General features: G+C 43.1%; 1 protein-coding gene across 1 annotated transcript in view; it reads left to right on the top strand.

Annotated features, from left to right (window-relative positions):
• The first annotated feature begins 566 nt into the window (after positions 1–566).
• The window catches only part of PLCXD3 (phosphatidylinositol specific phospholipase C X domain containing 3), an 82612-nt gene continuing 63532 nt past the window's right edge, over positions 567–19646 (top strand). Inside the window, exon 1 of the mRNA XM_059834225.1 lies at positions 567–669. Coding sequence (XP_059690208.1) covers positions 567–669 — 103 coding nt within the window. The remainder of the gene's footprint in view (positions 670–19646) is intronic.

Below are 19646 nucleotides of genomic sequence, written 5' to 3'. Positions count from 1 at the left end.
GGAGGCGTTTAACCAACTCATCGCCAAGGTCAGGGAGGTTACTGCAAAGTCTCAGGACTACGCAGGCGAACGCAAGCCAGCCAATGCTCCTAAGACGCCCTGTCGGCTACAGTTCCGTGGCCGAGCTCCCGTGTGGGCTCTGCAGCCTCCACCGGCCCCGGGGGGACGGCGATGGGGCTGAGCCGGCCGGCTGCAGAGGTGCACCTTGGCGGGTGCGAGGGGCCGCTGCAGACGTAGCTCCCGCCCAGCCCCTGGGCCGCGGCTCTGCTCCCTCCCCCAAGCCGCGTGTCACTTAGGGCGGGTTCGCCCCCCCGAGCAGCGCGGGCCGCGCCGCCGGTGATGCCGCCCGGCCCCGCCAGCACAGGCAGCTGAAAGGGGACAGGGCTGCGCCGGCGGCGGCAGCCCCCAGGGCTCTCGACGCACCCGCCGCTGCGACGCAGGGAGGCGGGCGGGGCAGCGCCCCGGCTCGGCGGGGCGGGGAGAGGCGGGGCCGGGCCGGGCCGGGCGGGCTGGAGCGAGCGAGCGGGCGGGCGGCCGAGGGAGAGCGGCAGGGGCACGGCGGCGGCATGGCTTCGTCGCAAGGGAAGAACGAGCTGCGGTTCGCCGACTGGATGGCAGCTCTGCCCGGCAGCATCCACCGCACGCCGCTCACCAACCTGGCTATCCCAGGTAGGTGCTCCCGTCTCCCCTCCCCGCCGGCTGGGAGGCGCCGGGGAGGGGAGAGCGGAGCGTTTAGCCCGTTTCACTTCTGCATGCCGCTGGGGAGGCAGCGCGCCCCGGGCTGTGCTGGTCGGGCTCTCCTCTGGAGGCACCTCACCGTGCTGCCGTGCGCTGCCTCAGATGTGGGCGAGCGGGGCAGGTGCGTGGAGGGATGCCCGCAGGTCGCGGTTCTCGCAGCCCCAAAGTGTGGCGAACTTGGAGGCGATGGCTGGCAGAGTGCGCAGGCTGGATCTGTTATTCGTGTGGAAAAGTAGCGTGTTCCTACACCGCGTTACTGGCGTCCACTCACTGGACCTCGTGTACCAAAATGCCATATTGCCTGTTTCCTCCTAAACTTGTGTCGCGAGGTCGGGTCTGAGCTCGGGGGGAGCCGGGGAAGGATGCAGGATACAGGGCTGCCGGCTGTCGTGGGGGTAGACAGATTGCACCAGTCTGCGACTTCATTTCTTGTCGCCTTCAGAAAACACTCGACCACAACCCTAATTTAAGTAAGATGAGAAATGGCAGGTCCGGGTGAACTCTTTCTTTCCTGCACTCTCTGTATTTTCTTGGTAAGGTGTTAACTATAACTATAGGCTTACGCAAAATACCTGTCAGAATCCAAAAGAGTGATTGATTTGGATGACTCCTGGTTTGAGGGACCACCTCATGGTGCAAGACTGGCCCCTCTGAGATGTCTAACAGGAATGACCTTTCAGAGATGCTGCAGCTGTAGTGTCTCTTAAGCTTCTTATGAGAAATGTTCACTTCTTGCAAGTTTTGTGTAGCAGCTGCTCTTATTACAGCAATCTTTGTAACACTAGTCAAAGATTTTTTTTTTCAGACGATGTCATTGCAGCAGCTATTTGCTAGAATGTGTTTTCTATAGTTTTGTTTAAACACAGGTGTGCCCTTTTAAAATCATGTGTTTCTTAGTTTCTTACAGTTTACACAAGCTATGTCTGGTATTTTAGTCGCTGCACTGGTTTTTGCTACTGGTTGACTATATCCTGTATAAAATTGTGTCCCTCCAAGGCATAGGAACCCAGCATCTGTCAAATTATGTTGGAGCTGTAAAAGCTTTGGGTGTTAATAACTTTTCATTAACCAACCAGCTGTGCAATGTTCTTGCAGAATATTGGCTATGATGAGAAATGAGTTTGTTTGTGATTCATTGGGCCTTTACAATTTAAATATATTGTTTTAGAGACTTTTTCTTGGTTCTGAGGAGATCATGATCAAACTTACTTGCTTCTAGATGCAAGAAATTGCCTTTGATGTGCATCATCTTTAACGGGCTTCCTTGACTGAAGCATCATGAGGCTGTTATTGGTGCATCTATCTCACCAAGATCTCTCAGTTACTTTCTCATAGTCTCTTTGTAAAATATAGGACCGTTTTTCACAGCGGATGTTTTTCAGGTCTTTGGCACTAATAATATAAGCTTACACACTTTTTGTTAACATGTTTAAATTTAAAAAAAACACCTACTATGGGCTGTAAGTGCCAGTGAACCCCAGTACGGCATTAAGCAGTGGGCAAGTTCTGCAGCCTGTAAGTGCCGAAATTGACCCCTTACATTGGCAGAAGGGTTTTATTCGTGTAACAGCCATGCACACAGTCTTGCTTTTTGTAAAATTAGCAGCAAAACTTCTATGATTTGAGTGGCGTAGTGTTAACTTTTAAATTTGCCCTTCTGTTACTGTAAATTGACACAAACCTCACTTACCTGCCTATCTCCCTTTTAAAATGCCAGCTTTGGCAAACTAAGACTTATGGGGAGGGGGACAATATATTTCATATGAATTTGTCAATTAGGGAGCCTGGCACGCAGTCTGTAGATACCAGTGCAGTTTAAATGTTATCTTTTAGCAGTAGATTTATTGTTATATTCAACATACAATGTGGAAATATACAATATTAGTACAAAGGCAGACATGGGATTGGTTTCATCCTCTAAAAAGAAATAACCTTTGAGGCATTCATAATGTTTATTTGGAAGTTTCCTCCCATATGACCACAGCTGAACATTAATGCTATGTGCGCATAATAGCTCTTAACATATAACTGCGATTCAAGTAGTTAATGGAAGGAATGTGTAGAATCTGAAACATCGTATGTCAAATCTTCATAGTTTTAATTTGTGAATTTTTAACTGTTTTGGAAACTAACATTTAGTTACTAAGGTATTCATAGAATTACTGCTATATCTGGTAAATAGCATTTTGTTTACACTGTTTGTTTTTTTTTTCTTACCAAAAGAAGTTAACAGTACAATTTTTTTTTTTTTCCAGCAGGATGTAAACTTCTCTTGCGCAGTAGGAATACTGATTTTGACCTTAATTCAGCAGGATAGAATTCAGTTCCGGAGCCAGACTAACAGTCCAATGCTAATGTTGAAGTAAACAAACTATTAGCTTGAAAATGTTAGAATTAATTTTCCAAATGAATGTATCGTCACTTATCCAATATAGAGGATGTTCCGCTATATTAGGGGAAAAATGTTGTTGTTTCATTAGAAATCATCAGTACATTTCTCATTGTTTAGAAGGAGTGCTTGGAACTGAGATGATACACTGTGTTGTTTTTGCACAGACATACATGTAATATTTTAACTGTTGCAAAGAGAAGCACAAAACCCGTCGTATTTTGTCATGATCGTATTGAACAATACTGTTGAAGGTATGAATATGAAGGTTCATACTATGTTTAAACACATGATTGATGACACATTTTTTTTTTTTAATTGGTCAGTTGTTAAGATTATGCAGGCACAAATTTATACAATTCATCACCACTTACGCTTTCATAGTCAATGCTGGATTTTGTTAGTATTCCAGTAAATTCATTTACCCATTTAATTGTCTGCAGCTCAAGCCAGGTACTTTTGTTTTCCTAAGAAGACCAGGAATCCAGTAGATGAGGCAGAGATCTCTAATATAACTTGTGCCAGCTTTGTCAATCAGAAACTTTTCCATTTGGATCTGCTCCAAATACGAGGGTGATGCGTTATACCATGATGCTTTCTTCTTTCATTGTGCTGTCTATATCTATGTTCTTTTGCACTGCAAATGGCAGGTTTTCCTCAAGTGAAGGATACCAGTAGCAAATAATAGTATACACTGTTTGGAAATAAAATAATCTCTTAGCTTCCAGAAAATGCCACGCATATTTAATCTTCTATTGCTATGACAATTAGAACAATGAAAGGATATATTCTTAGGATTTCAGCCCAAGGTGTATGTCTCCCAGTGTTTGTAAACTGTCTCTTAGGTTGAAAGATCTGCTTGGCTAAACTCCCAACAGTCTGGCTAAAAAAAAGGTGGAGGATCATGGATTTTTTTGTTGTTCTTGTTTGAGGGGGGGTGTCTTTTGGTAGTTGGTAAAGTGTAGTTTCGTTCAATGCCTGTGCCTCTTTGACGAGGATAAGAAATAGTTTTTTGTAGATGATGTACGTTTATGGAACTGAAATCTTTGTGCCCCCATGTTGAGGCTAGAAGGTGAAGTGTAGACAGCCTATGTATTCTGCTGTGTTAATGCCCTCTTCTTAATCCGAGTTGAGGATATGAGCTATGTGCAATGCAGTAAAATAGACATCAGTAGGCAGCATTTCCTTATGAATTAACCCACTTACTGATCAATTAACTTTCTTATTGACAATATGTAAATATGTATCTAGTTTTCTATCAGTCTGAGTTTTTGTACAAATAATATGTGCAATACATGTTGTCTTTTCCCCTGGTGCTAATATTCCAAGCCTCTGAGAAGTCTGTAAGAATAATTTATGATGGAAAAAAGCATTTTCGTCCCCAAGTAACTAATCCTTCCACCAAAACTGGTGCTAGCCTAAGATCTGCCATATGAGCAATCCTGATGTGTGCTAGGAACATGTCTGTCCTTCGTATAGTGTAGATAAAATCTTCTGAATGAATTAGAGACCCAAAATATCCCTTGAATGCATAATTTTGAGAGTTGGGACTCTTCAGGCTTTCACTTCATAGGAGAGTTTTCTACTTTCTTTGAGCAGATGAAACCTTTGGCCTCAATGGGTGCTCTTGTTGCTGGAGGATTCACCATGAGCAATACAATTCTCAGTGAAAATTATTTTCACAGTGATACTAGCTTGGCAGCTGTGTTTGCTTAATGTAGTTCTTTAAGAGGCATGCACAGGACCTGACTGGCTTCTTTTGTTTCTCAGATGAGATTTGTTTTGTATTTTGACCTATAAAGTTCTTTGTCCATCAGCCAGAAAGCAATTACTAGACACAGCAGAGCTAAAGTTGGCTCATTTTAAATAAGAAGCTATTGGCAGGTGGAATTTTTTTGCGCTACTCATCTTTAGAAAGAGGCTCTGAGACTTGCAGTTTGTGTTTTCCGCTATGCCACCATCATTGTACCTTGAAAAGAAAGAGCAAGACCTCACAGAGAAAAGGGAGGATTTGTGTTAGTGTCAAACATGTATTAAGAGGTGGGAGATGGCATGGTGAGACTTGGGAAAAGCATGCATGTTACTGTAGCTGGAATATTTTAGCCATTTTGTGAATGACAGCACTGCTGAGGTAACGTAACAACTCTGTTTCAAGTATTTTAAATTCCTGTCTTCCATTGTAATGCCTTGCAAACATTCAAGTGATTACTTCGTGGGTGGACGGTCCTCAATCTCGGCCCCACAGGGAAATTCTTTCATTTTAAAAATGGCTAGAAATACTTCCTTGTTGGTTACATAGATACACAACATTTTCACTGTTTAAATGTTATTAGGGAGGTCTTTAATTTTGAGCTTAAATAGCCGATAAATTGGATGTTCTTAGATTGAAGAGTGATTGTCTTTGGGAAGCGCTTGGGACCTGTTTCATCCTTGTCTGTCCACTAGCAGTTAACAGAGTACTTCTGCTTTGTGTGCCAGGATCCGATTCTATGCAAAATTGGTTCCACCTCAAACTGTAAACTGATGATGCAGGTAAACTTATAAATAAACCTATAATGCAGGCTGTCCATTAGATTTTGACATGCATGTAAGTATCTGGAAGAACTGTTTATTTTTCCAGTGCACCCTGTACTCTATTTCAGTCTTCTTGTACCTGAAATAAGTACTTTATGCTTTTTTTTCTGCTCAGAAAATGAGCAAAGATCTTCATAACTGACTTTCCTAGCTTTTTTAGCATAGCTCTCTTCTTCCTTATTGATGGTCTTCTTTTTACATCACTTTTATCCACAAAACAGTGTCTCACTGGCCCTGCACATGTTAAAGTGTAATTTCTAACCCTTTCAGAAATATTTCTGTGTGATACAGTTTCCTGTGGCATTCACCATTAATTTCCCCTGCTGTGACATGTTTCTAGCATGCAGAAAATGAAGCTGTTTGGTTCCGCACACTGCCATAAAAATCAAACAGTTCAAGCCCTTCAGTTACTTGCCCATCTGCTACAAGAAGTAATTTGAAACCGCTTTTGCTTGGTTTCCCAACAGGAGCTATTTATTTAATCCAACAATCTCTGTCCGCTCTGCTGGAACTAAGCTGTAGGAGACAGAGCTGGCTTCTTCTCTGACCTGCCTTGCATCCCACCACCATGGCAGATGAGGCAGAGGGAACGGCTTTATTGCCATCTGGAATTATTCTTCTCTTTCCACCTCACTGAATTTCTGTTTCATTTCACCTCTTGGCTGAAAACTTCTTAACTGTTCCGTGTATCCAAACTGCCCTTACCTTAAGACAATTTTTAACTTTGTGTTTGGTATGTGTTTTATGTTTGGTAACTTTCTACAGTTCTTATTGTAGTGCAACTTGTACTGTGTCTTTCACACAAAATAATACTTGCTTTGAAGATCATCAGACACAGTCAACTGTGCCAGTAATTAAAAATGCAGGTCCAAAGTAGACAAAGTTACGGAGACTGTAGCTTTAAGCCTCCTAAGAGTGCTATGTAATCTCTTCTACTGCTCTGCACCTTGAGTGCCATCATGTGGCACATACAGGACATACATACAGGGCTATCAGGCCCAGTCAGCATGGGTTTAGGAAAGGCAGGTCCTGCCTGACCAACCTGATCTCCTTCTATGACAAGATGACCTACTTAGTGGACGAGGGAAGGGCTGTGGAATTTGTTTCCCTGGACTTCAGTAAAGCCTTCGACACTGTCTCCCACAGCATTCTCCTGGAGAAACTGGCTGCTCATGGCTTGGACGGGTGTACTCTTTGCTGGGTAGAAAACTGGCTGCATGGCTGGACTCAGAGAGTTGTGGTGAATGGAGTTAAATCCAGGAGACAGCTGGTCACAAGTGGTGTTTCCCCAGGGCTCAGTATTGGGGCCAGTTCTGCTTAATATCTTTATTGATGATCTGGATGAAGGGATTGAGTGCTCCCTCAGCAAGTTTGCAGACAACACCAAGTTGGGTGGGAGTGTTGATCCGCTCGAGGTAGGAAGGCTCTGCAGAGGGATCTGGACAGGCTGGATCGATGGGCCCAGGCCAATTGTATGAGGTTCAACAAGGCCAAGTGCCGGGTCCTGCACTTGGGTCACAACAACCCCATGCAACGCTACAGGCTTGGGGACGAGTGGCTGGAAAGCTGCCCCGCAGAAAAGGACCTGGGGGTGTTGATCGACAGCCGGCTGAATATGAGCCAGCAGTGTGCCCAGGTGGCCAAGAAGGCCAACGGCATCCTGGCCTGTGTCAGAAACAGTGTGGCCAGCAGGAGCAGGGAGGTGATCGTGCCCCTGTACTCGGTGCTGGTGAGGCCACACCTCGAATGCTGTGTTCAGTTTTGGGCCCCTCACTACAAGAAGGACATTGAGGTGCTGGAGCGTGTCCAGAGAAGGGCGACGAAGCTGGTGAGGGGTCTGGAGCACAAGTCTTATGAGGAGCGGCTGAGGGAACTGGGGTTGTTCAGTCTGGAGAAGAGGAGGCTGAGGGGAGACCTTATTGCTCTCTACAACTACCTGAAAGGGGGTTGTAGCAAGGTGGATATTGGTCTTTTTTCCCAAGTGGCAAGTGATAGGACAAGAGGAAATGGCCTCAAGTTGTGCCAGGGGAGGTTTAGATTGGGTATTAGGAAAAACTTCTTCACAGAAAGGGTTGTCAAGCATTGGAAAAGGCTGCCTAGGGAGGTGGGTGAATCATCATCCCTGGAGGTATTTAAAACATGTGTGGATGAGTCACTTAGGGACGTGGTTTAGTGTGGACTTGGCAGTGTTAGCTTAATGGTTGGACTCAATGATCTTAAAGGTCTTTTCCAACCTGAATGATTCTGTGATTCTGATTTCAGTGATGAATAGTTTGTGCATTTATTTTCATATATTTATGTTTCTAATAGAAAACTGTACTGGTGCTGAGTATGTTTGCACAGCTAGTCCACTTGAGGTCATATTTCACATTTTTTTTAGTAAGAGTTCAGTTTCCTTGTTGGATATAGATAGGTAGCAAAGAAATAATTTGTGCTAAGAAGTGGTCAGTTAATCTGGAGTTCTAAAATAATTTATTTTTTTTCTACCATTGCCTGTATGGAAGAACAGCTAAACAAATAAAATATAAATTGTGGTTTATAATACCAATAGTAACCCCTCCTTAAATTGGCACCTGTCCAAAATGCTTGAGGGAAAGCTGAAGATCTTTCTTCCCTTCTAGATTAGTGCCTGGTAGGTGGGGACTATATGCTGAAAGGTGCTGAGTGTTGGCAGCTCCTTTGGAAGCTGAGCGTCCTCAGTCTTCCATCAGCTCCGGTCCAGGTATCCAAAGAGAATCTTCACTGTGTGGTGTTCCTACTGTAGCAAAATGTCATAGCCACTTTAAAGGTTGTTTTTCTTGAGGTGAAATGGAATATATTGTTTCCTTTGTTTGGAAGTACAGATTTGGTCTTTTTCTATCTATTTTAAAACGATCTCACAGTTTTCACCGTGATCTAATTTAAAACAAATCACTGGGACAGTTTTCAGATGCTTTGACACTTTTTAAAAATCTCTGTTCGTATTAAATAAAGCTTAATCTTTGCTTCATTTAATCTCTTATCTGGATAGCTTGCATACCTCATGCTTAAATACTTCATTTTAGTGTTCCAGCTATGAAATAAAATATCGCAGAACAGCTAGAAAACAAGAGAGGGAGGGAAGGACAAATGGATTTCCTTAGTTGTGCTTCCAGACTTTGCTCCCCTCTGTGTGACACTTAGGATGTTTCAGATGATTGGAGATGTATGACATGTGCTGCTGCTATGAAGGCAAAAACCTATCCACGAAGTTTATTGGATTATAAATTCTACTTGTGATTTTAAAAAGCCAGCATGAAGGGCACTGAACTAACCTGGCCTTTAAATATATTCTGTAGCTTTTTTTTTTTTACAAGACAAAAGCCAGTGAGATGAATAGTGTACTTGATGCTTTACCTTGTTGTCATGCTATCATCCACAATGTATTCATGTTTTGATAGAGTTTTTTTTTTTTTTTTAAATCTTATTAAACATTTGGCATGTATTTATAGTTTGGCAGCCATGCAACTTGATTTTACAACTACAAAAGATTGCTAAACTGGGACTTAGAGTAGGAAAAATGTACAATATATCAGTTACGTGAAGTGCTGTGCAGCCGAACTGTTGGCTTAGGGCCTCAAGGCGTATTAGTTTGTTGTTTTCACGAAATCCTTTTGTTAAAACTTTGTATTCTTCAAAAATACATTTTTGAAACTAGTCTGGATGTTCATATGAAAGCCAAATGACATGTTTGTACATCTTCTGAACCAGCGTGTGACTGGTATTGTCTTCTGATGTTTCACTCAGATGCCTGTCATTAAAGAGTAGAAGAGAAATGGAGAAGTTTAGTCATTTTCATTATCTGTGAAGCTGCTGTATGGTCTTAAGAAAGCTGTTAGAAATCTCTGCCGTGTTTTCTTCTTTCTAGACCGGGGCTGGTAACTTCAAGAAGACCACTGACACTGAGGCCAGCCTTGTTCTTGGGAGGAGAGCTGGGTTAGGAAGTGTCCTCCATGGGTTGTGGAACATCTCACTGACCCCTAGGCAGTGCTTTGGGAGAAAGGCTGTTTGTTTTAAACTGCAAAGCTCACACAAACTTTTAGTGGAACGCTGCTCTCCAGCCACGTGAATGCTACCCAGAAGTTGCTTTGTCAGCAGAGGAGAAGTTTGAGTGGGTACTGATTCTAGTTGCTAGCGCAGGAATCCCAACATGTTTGCTATTTTAGTCTTTTTTATGTTTGCTTATTTAGTCTTACTGATTTCTGTTGAAGCCCTTAAATTTTGTAAGACTGTTCTAATCAGGTACTGTTTGTTCTAATCATGTAGACCATGTTCACAAATACTGTCTCAGAAGCCATGCAAAGCGGGGAGGTGGCGTTCCTTATATATTACGTGTGCAGATGCATGTTCCCATCACATGATCCAAAAATGTGAGTCTTTTGCATTGGTTCCCTCAGACTTGAAGTGTCTGCTTTGACATCTCTAAAGTGGCTTATCTGTGTATGATGGGCAGATCAGGGGATCACTTTGAAGCTGCTGCAGAAGACATCTGCCAGTTGCTTTTTCCATTGCTGGAAAGCAAGGAGGGCTGCATTGGTGCTCTGTATTGCACTGCAGTAGGAGTCAATCATTAGTCAGAGCACTGGGGTGAGCTGGGGCTGGATGAAGCTAGTTTTGAACACAAATTCCCCAGGTATCCTCAGCCACAAAAAGGGGGAGGAGGATGTTGACTGGAAGTTCTCCTGGAGGCAAAGATCTAACTTGACATTGAATAGCAGGTGCTGTGGGTTTGTCTGTGTTCTTGTCTATATCCTCACTGAACTAAAAAACTGCTTTTAGCAGGTTGTATCATTGGATCCCCAGAACCTCTCCTCAGCAGGTGCATGCTGGATTTAGCTGTGCTCGCTGCCTCTGTGTAATGGGCCTCAGAGTACACCACAGGAGTCAGCAGTGTATTTTTTTGGTCAAAAACTGCAAGTTTAAATTCGGGACTACTTAGGCCATGTAAGTGTGTGAATCCAAGTATGGAATTTTCTGTTTTGGGCTGTGTTTGTGGGTTGGTTTGGTTTTTTAATGCTTCAGCTTTTCCTCCAGTTGGTAAAGTTCTCTCACCATCTCCAGGGTTGAAGTGGAGGCTTTTCCAATGGCACGGAGATGCTCAGTTTTGATGAACTTTAATCTTCAAAGCATTGCTCGATTGGCGTTCTGGCTTACCCTGCTTCCGATGCAAAATTGACAGCCTTTACGTTTTCCAGTAGGAGAGGTTGCCTCAAAACACTCCTATCTGGGATGGGAACAGGGAGCATGTGTATTTTGACCTTCTAGTCATGCTTCAAGGCTTATCTAGTAGTGCAGGCTCTTGCTGTGAGAGGGAGCTGGACTCGTGCCGTTAGCCAAGTGTTATTTAGTGCATGTGCCTAGTGAGTGTTTTGAGAAACATTTTATAAGTTGACAACAAATAAGGAGAAATCAAGCCAGCTTCAGTAATTTTTGGATGTAGCTGTCTTGTAGGGGAAACAAGCCAAGGGACACTGTGAAGGACGTGAACAGTGCATGTACATATGAATGCTGTGCTTCTAGTGTGCAAGAGGCATAGTGTGGAATATGGACTGGCTGTCCATGATGCAGGCTCTTCTGGCTGGAAACGATGTGAATATGAACCAATAAAACCACACACTGCCTTGTCTGAGCGCTCAGGATGATGTGGTGGTGGTACTGAGGAGAAATGGTTTGCTGTTTTGCCATTATGTATTTGACCCTGTCACATCTTCCTGCTCTGCAGGGGTCAGAACAAGTCACTGAAAGGTTGGCTGGTCTGGTCCACCTTATGATTTCAATTCCTAGCTGTTTGTTAATATACTTTCTACACGACAAAATTCTTACAGTTTCTTTGAGGCTGCATCCTTTACAAAAAAGGGAGTAATCTCTACTATTGTAAAGTGACTTCAGTTTTGCAGGAGAGCCCTGTCGGTATGGGGACAAATAAACATAATGAGGATTAAACTGAGCCAGGCTTAGACAGTGTGGGAGATGCAAGTATGGAGATCTAAGGCCAGGGTCAGAAGTGCTGTGCTGAAGAAGATCAAAGGTGTAGTTAGTTTAGTGCCCTGGCTCTGGTGTCCCCTCTGGCCTGTGTCAGGGAAATGGCTTAAGGATGAGGTGAGAACAAAGGGGTATTCCCCTCCACATGTAACCCTTTACTCTTCTGGCCTGTGGATTTCCTGAGCCAAAAGGTTGCATCTGAATTATTATGTTGTATAACCCCTGATGGACTGCTTGTCCAGTGGCTTTCAAGGGAGAGCTGTGTTCCTTAGTCTGTAAATGAGGCTGAAGTAGGGACTTTCCCTATTCCCCTTGGCTGCTGGAGAGTGCGAGGTTTGTACGGCCATGGGGAGAGGGCACAAGAGGGTTTGTGACACTGGGTCAGTGACAAGAGAACATGACTGGGACAAGAGATGACTGAGACAAGTTTGGGTCCCCGTTTCTGGGACTGCTTAGGTTTTTGACACTGAATAGATACTGGATAGAGCATCGGAACCTGTGCAGGGGGCAGTGCATGCAGCCTGAATGCCTCCTTCCCAGCCAAGCATGGATGTTCGTCTTGTTCGTGGTCTCCTGGGGCCTGTGAATCTTGCCCACTGCTGCGGAGATGTAGGGGCACGGTTGGAGGACGTCCTCTTTATTCTTCCAATGCTCAGTAGTTTCTGGCTATTTACAATCCACATAAATCAACATTTCTCTGCTCTGGAGGAAACATACATCTTTCTGAATTGCGTGCGTTGTGCCACCTGGCCTAGAGGAACTAACATTTGTGGTGGCCTCTTTCCAGCTCAGCCTGCTTCTCAAGTAAGTCTTCAGGCAACAATAACCCACCAGTGTAATTTTCAGAACTGGATTTTATCTTTCTTTGGCATTGGTTTCCCAGATGTGCCAAGAGAAATAAGGTTTGTTAATCCTTAAACAACCTTTCTAGGCTGTGAATTAGCTCAAATTTTACCAGCGAGAGGGGAGGTGATGGTGTTTTGTTGTTATTTTAAGGTTTTAATATTAGGTGTTTTCATATTTCGAATGGTATTCAGAAGCGCCGATAATAAAACTTAATGCCTTGAAAGCAACCTCTCCAAGTCAAGTGAGAGATAATGCCCTTTCCTTTCAAAACTGCTATTGCCTACAAGAGCATGCTGTTCCTGGAACACAGAAGCCAAGAGGCTAAACACAATCCCTTTTACTTTGCACTTCCCTTCAGGTGTCATTCCGACTCTGTCTTAAGCGTGGAATACAGGCCAGAAATACTTTGTTAGAGAATGTATAAAGCCAGTGGAAATATGGAGAAGTATTCTTCTAACATGGAAATCGCATTTAAAAGTAAGTGGGGATAGGCTAGCAATTGTGTCTCTTTGTCTTAGACAATAATTTGTGAGCAGTGTTCTAATCTAGGAGGCAAAGTAATGTGTTTTCAACCACCAACTTATAGAAAAACCAGGAAAGATCCAGGAGGGAGGGAAGGAGACATTATGCTTGAAGTAAGCTTTTTGCATGAGTTCAATCCAGTTCACAGTTAAGTTTGGGTGGGGTTTTTCTGTTTGGTCTGGGTTTGGAAGGTTTATTGGATAATAGAATTCACCGACTGCCAGGAGAAATTTTGACATAAATCTGACTGGGCCTGGTTTTCCACTGCCTTGTAGATGCGGATCTGTATGAAGTGTCACTAAATCAGAGCAGTAACTGTATTTTTATTTTGTGCACTATGCGGTGGGGAACTGAGTCTGTCTTGGTTAGCTCTTGATGAATAAATTGCTCTGAGCAGCTGAAGAAAGCAATGCTGATTAGATGATGGACTGAAATATGGCCCTCTAAAATACCCAGTGCAACTCATTTGTCAGAAAAATGAGAACCAGCTTATGTTGCTTCCAGTCTTTAAGTGAACCATTATTAAATATCTACATGAAAGAAAAAATAATCTGTCTTCAAAATGAAAAAATCACAAGCCTTATCCAAATTCAGCCTTATCCAGAAATTCCATTGTCTTTGATTATGACCTAAATATAAGTTAGGGAACAGCTAGAGAAAAGCACGATTTGGGATTTTGCCTATTGCATTTTGAATTCAACTGACAGACACACTGTGATGACTAATAGTGCTAGATCAGGCCCTTAGTTTGTTACTGCAATGAGTTAAGGAACAGGCAGAAGAGGAGGACATAGCATATATTATAATATTTTTTGAGAGAGTACGCTACTGAACTACCACTAAGTAATATTTTGGTTTTGGTCTGCGTAACGATCATACTGGAGCCAGCTGGCTCTTTTATACTGTAAAATTAAAAAAATATATGAGGCTTTCAAATGTATTAATGATAATTTATAATAATATGTTTTAATATTTAGGCAGCAGTATTTCAAAACCAGGCTAGCTTATTTTCAAAGTCTTAGTGTATCTTAAGATGCTCATGTAATTGAAGTCTGGAGAACTCTTGGGACAAGTGTAAGTTGTAATTTCTGTTTTTTGTCTCCCAGTTCAAATGTAGCAATCTGTTCCTGGAATTACTATGGAATTGTGATACACATAGAAACAGAAAATATTTTCCAAAAAGGGCTTTAAAATGTCCATGGTGTATTTGAGGCCATGTATGGTTGTTTCATGACAGTAGTATCGGTCTGTTTTCTGAAGCCCTGGGACACCAAGGCTCTTTGTATCTCTTTTGAACAGCTTGTTACAAAACACCAGTCCTCTTGCTTTGGTCTCTGATCTTGGCTGGATTTTCCTGTCATATTACTAACTGTGGGATAGTTTGAAAACAAGTAGTTTAAATAATACTGAGATGCAAGGGGAGAATAGAAAAGCAGCTGTCAGAAACACTGTATGGATTTGTGTATCGCATTAAAGGTAAGGATTTATGGAGTTCTTGATGCCTGGACTGGGCGCTGAGAAGAGCAGTAGAGCTGGAGATCCTTGAGACGTCACAGTGCAAGTGACCAGGCTGGGTGACTTCGATATTAGCCCAGCCGAAGAGTAGGGCAGACACATCTCTGTATCAATGTGTGAAAACACTGATTGGTGGTATGGCTGATCTAGGACAGGGCTTCTGACTTCTAGCTTTTGCTGATGCTTCCAGAGGGAGATGTGAGATCAGAGTCACTAAAGTGGACTTAGAGCCAAAGACATGTACTTAAAGCTTGTCTAAAAGAAATGGTCAAAACATGGAAAGTGTGTGCATCATTTAACCATCTCCATAGCCTCTGTACTAAACACAAATTGTAAAGGATTCATATTCTGTATTACAACAGGATGTTTTCCACATTTTATGGATCAGAAAACTAAATGGCTTGCTTAAAATGGAGGAGGCTGAGGCAGGAGTGGGAGATGAACCTGAGTTTTTTAGATCTTAATTTAGTGGCTTAGTCTTTGAACCATGCTTTTTCCTAAACCATAGTGTAATTTAGAATTGATGTATTCTTCTCTGACACTGAATTACAGTGTTGTATAATAGAGGACAAAGAGGGTATCCAAAGATTATCATGACAGCTGACACATTAGGTTTTGATGTCTTGTATGTGAGACTTGTGTGGTTAGTACTTTGTCATACCAGGAAGGAAAGGAAACATTTCCCACAGGAAAGCAACATGAGTTTGTTAGTCATCAGAAGGTGTGATGGCATACAGAGTGCTAGATTGCATTGTCTGCCTCTGAGGTGGTCTCTGAAGAGAAGGACCAGTCATAAGTGGTTGTGGTAGATCCCCACGGGTTAGAGGGTGAGCCACAGGAGATGAGATTTCTGGCCTCATTTGAAAAGCAAAGGGAGTGTTACAGCAGCTTCAGCTAAATGGGAGGTTTGCAAGGTCCACGGAGGAAGGGCTGGCCAGTTAGCAACAAATTCTGATTTATATTAAGGGTTGCATGTGCCATCCATTGCAGTTAAATGCAAACACTGCCTCGCCGTTGCGCTGTATGTTTCCTGGTGCCATCCAGCAGCACTTCTTCCCCTTTCAGCAGGTGAACCATAGCCAGCTGGTTTTATCTGTGTCCGTCAGTCACCCATGCAAGAAGAACCAGAGCGTGGGATTTGTTTTATGAAGACAGTTGTGCAAGTTGCGTACCACCGTAGTCTTTAATATATGCTAGTGAGGAGTGGGATAAGGTGTGAGTGCTCAGAAGCCTCCTCTAGCACTGTGTGAAAGCTTGACGTTTCATCCATTTGCCCAAAATCATGCAAGAGAGAGAATATAGTAAGTTAAAAGGGGAGTAGATACACTGAAGGCTGGAGGGATGAGGACAAGTCATTTAGATGACTACCTTAAATCCCTGCCTGCAGATTAGGGGGTGAGCACTGCCAGATTTAGCTCCCTCTCTTTGCAAAGCATTGCTTCAGAAAGCATCTAGAGCACAGTCCAGGTTGGTTTGCTGACTGATTTCACTTTTAAGACATGAACAAAAGTGAAGGAAAACATGCTCAGAAAGAGGAGTCACAGGTATTTTGCTGCTATTGGGAAAATAAGTGAAATTTACAGTAACACAAAACACATTTTACTGCTAAATAACAGGGTATACCCAGGCACTTCAGCAGCTGCTAAGTTCATTTGTGGGCTCTGAAAAGACTGCTTTACTTCTGTCATGCTTACTTATGTTCCGAAAATATGTATCACTGCGATATCCCTATTTATTAAATTTTGTCCTCAGGACCTCTGTTCAGAAAGAACTGTCTGTATACCATTGCAGTCCAGGCCTTTCTTTAAAAAATGTGGAAGTGACAGAATTTTCTGTGGAGAAGTAAGTAAAACGAATGATAAGCTATGCAGGAAAAAGGTTTCTGCGGCCTCCCAGCAGAACGGGCTGTGTTCTGATGATTTGGTGCTGAGATCATGCTATTTTGCAGTATTGAAATATTCCACGAGTGGCAAGATAGGATATTTAAAGTGAAAACTGTTGATGGAAGACTTTTTTTCATAGCTGCCAAATTTAAATCAGGGTATGGAATTGCCGAGGGCCTGAAATGCTGTTTCCCAGTAGGCCTGTGCCTGCTGTTGCATGCTTCTTGCTGCTCTCCTTGACAGTGAGTTCATGCTGACTTCAGAGAAGTAAGCTTCAAGTAATTTCTTTTGGGGGCTAGCTGATGAATGACTTTGGCAAAACTATAGGTTAAAACCATAGGTTAAACCGCAGTGACATGAAGTTCATTTGGATAAAAATAAACTAATAGGCTGGGGCTGAACTGTAGAATTGTTCAAAAGGCAGTTCTTTTTTCAGAAGAGGGATTTAAAACGTGATAATTCAAGAAGAGAGCTGGAGGGTAGCGGTGGCTGGGATTTTGTCAGGTGAGGCAGCTGGGAAGAAATCACCACTGCAGGGCTTCAGCCACATGCTCAGAAACACGGTGTGTAGCACAGAGATGGTAGTCTGCTGTGGCTGCAAATGAGATATGGTATTCATCGTTACTGGAAATAGAGACAGAAATGGAAGTTAGAAGTGAAGTGACAAAGCCCTTTCAGCTAGTGTGAGGAGCAGCGAGGCACCCAGGTACAACTCTGGAAATCAGGCTGAGATCAGCAAGAGGTGACAACAACAGTAAAGCGTATCTAAGGTGGGTTAACTTACTACGTGATTCAAAGAAAAGAAATCAGGTATGACCCCTCTAAGCTCCTTTAAAAATGGATTGGAAAGAGGGCTTCATTGTAAAACAGAAAGTTGTCATGTTACCAGGTGGGTGCCCTGCCCTAACCTCAGGAACCCTCTCTTCCCATCCTTTACTCATCTTCAGGAAACCAAAGTTGAAATGTGGTTATTTTTCAACCAGCCTCAGTTGTAGTAATGAGCAATAAATCACAATAGTTCATGTGTAGAAACTTGAGGGCTCCTGGGGGATGAAGCTTATGCAATCTTCTTGAAGCTGCAGCTTGGCACATCTTCACCATCACCTCTAGCTATCTTCAGATCTCCCTTCTCTTCCAGCAGCTTTAGCTGTCAGGCCTCTTGGGGAAGTTACGCTGCATGTGGATAACGTCAGATGGGTTCCACCGAGCAGTGGTCATCAGCTGCACAGGGGACTTTCTGCTGCGGGTTGGCAACACGTCAGTGGTGGTTTAGTCATGAGGGAAACTTCCATGGAACATTCCTAGAAACTGCTTAAGAGATGAAAAGTGTTCGTCCATGCATCATTGATTTCTCTTGAATTGATATCACCTTCTGATAAAAAATATTTAGAAGTAGTTTAGAGAGTAGCAATTAAGATGCTTTTATAGTTCCTCATCAGGGGCAAGTTTGGAGGGGTACTGTAAATTCAGAGAGTTTGCTGCTAGTGCAAACCGTGGGTGAGTTACTGGAACTGTTGCTCTATCAAAATTGATGCTGCTAGTGCCTTGGTAAGGTTGTTTTTGCCATGCTGTATAAAAAGCCTGGGCAAGCACTGAAAGAGTGAATTTTCTTACACTACTTGACCTGCTCTCTGAGCTCTTATCTGCAGGGGGCATCTTAAACTCTGTCAAAATGCAGTGCTCCTTTTCAGTGAAGTTTTGTGCTGAGTAGCTCTGTCTGGTAAAGAGCCAAGATCTGTGACCTCGGAGTCTCTCTCTAGATGGTTGTGTGTGGCAGAGCCTAGGCAATGGCTGATAATTATGCAGAAATCACTCCTCATCAGGAAGCAAATTTTGAATTCTTTTTCTCTTACCAGTGAGGTTTTTTACATGAACAGGCCTGCTGTAGGACTGCCTGCACCTTAAGAAACCTCTTACAAACCTGGAAGATGAGGATGAGAACCACAGTTGAGCCTTGACTAGTCATGGGTGTGATTCAGGTGAGACTTAAATTCATGCATTAATGCTTTGCTGGAATCAAGGCATGTTCTGTCTTAGAAGAAAATCTAAAGCAGCGAAGATGTGAGGAAATATGTTAACAATTAAATGCAACATTACTTTCCAAGGTGCAGTTTGAGGTTAGCTGTCACTGAGCCGTGGGGAACACCCGACCAACCACTGCACCAGGGCAGTTCCCTGACAGCCATGCTGCCTGTAGCTCACTTCCCATCCATCCATCTTGAGCTAGGCAGGCTGAACCATTATTTTTGGCTACTGCCTACGCTGTCCTTACTGCTCTGCCAGCACTTCAGCCTTAACCACATGGAAGAACCTCTGCGAGATCCAGGCAGAGAGAAAATTTGGCCTCTCCATGTGTGATTCAGGGGTGCTAGTTTCATCCTGTGTTGCAGAAATACTTCCATAAGACAAAAGCAAACCAGAGGTTTGGTGTTGTGGAAAAAATGACTAGTCTCTCCCTTTCTGAAACGTACCTTGTAAAAAATACGTACTTGAAAAGAATTCCTCTTAGTTTTAATTTACACAATTCCTGAATGTGTGTGTTAAAATGCTGTAATCCCCAGTAGGGAGCCCACATGATATCAAATCACCCTCCTCTCCTTTAGAGAGTGATCCTAATTTTCTTAGCTGTTTCTGAATCTGCAAAGGCAATAAAGAACCAAACCAAACCCCACACAATTACCACAGTATTTGTTACTCTGTTCATACTACCTGAACAGCCCTTCCATCCCTGATACAGCCCTCTTTTTACCCTCATAAAGGCATGCCTCTCAAAGTGTGTTTGACGTTCAGGTATGTGTCAGTGTCATTCTGTATAAAAAATAATGTTTCTTGCTGTGCTGTGGTCCATAATCACAGTTCTCTGGTTGCCTAAGAAGAGGGTATTGCTGTGTAATATGTCAGAGTAGCATTTCAAAGCCTCAAGAAGAGCAAATGGTGAGGAATCGCTTACCCCAGCTGAAGGAAGGAGGGGGAAGCTGGTGATATCAGGAGGAGAGGCTGAAATCTTTCCTACTCCTGTGCATTTCAGTCTCAGATTCTCTGGAGGTCAGCTGAAGATGGTGTCCCATAAACTATTCCACGAGCTGCCCTTTTAAAGCTTTTAGTGACACATTTTATTTTGACACTAGAAATTATGAAATCCTTAGGAGACCATTTACTACATCAAGACCGTGAAGAAG

This window comes from Gavia stellata, chromosome Z (genome assembly GCF_030936135.1).
Source record: "Gavia stellata isolate bGavSte3 chromosome Z, bGavSte3.hap2, whole genome shotgun sequence".
Taxonomy (NCBI): domain Eukaryota; kingdom Metazoa; phylum Chordata; class Aves; order Gaviiformes; family Gaviidae; genus Gavia; species Gavia stellata.
The sequence above is the reverse complement of the archived record's forward strand: the minus strand, read 5'-3'. Positions and strand labels throughout refer to the sequence as shown.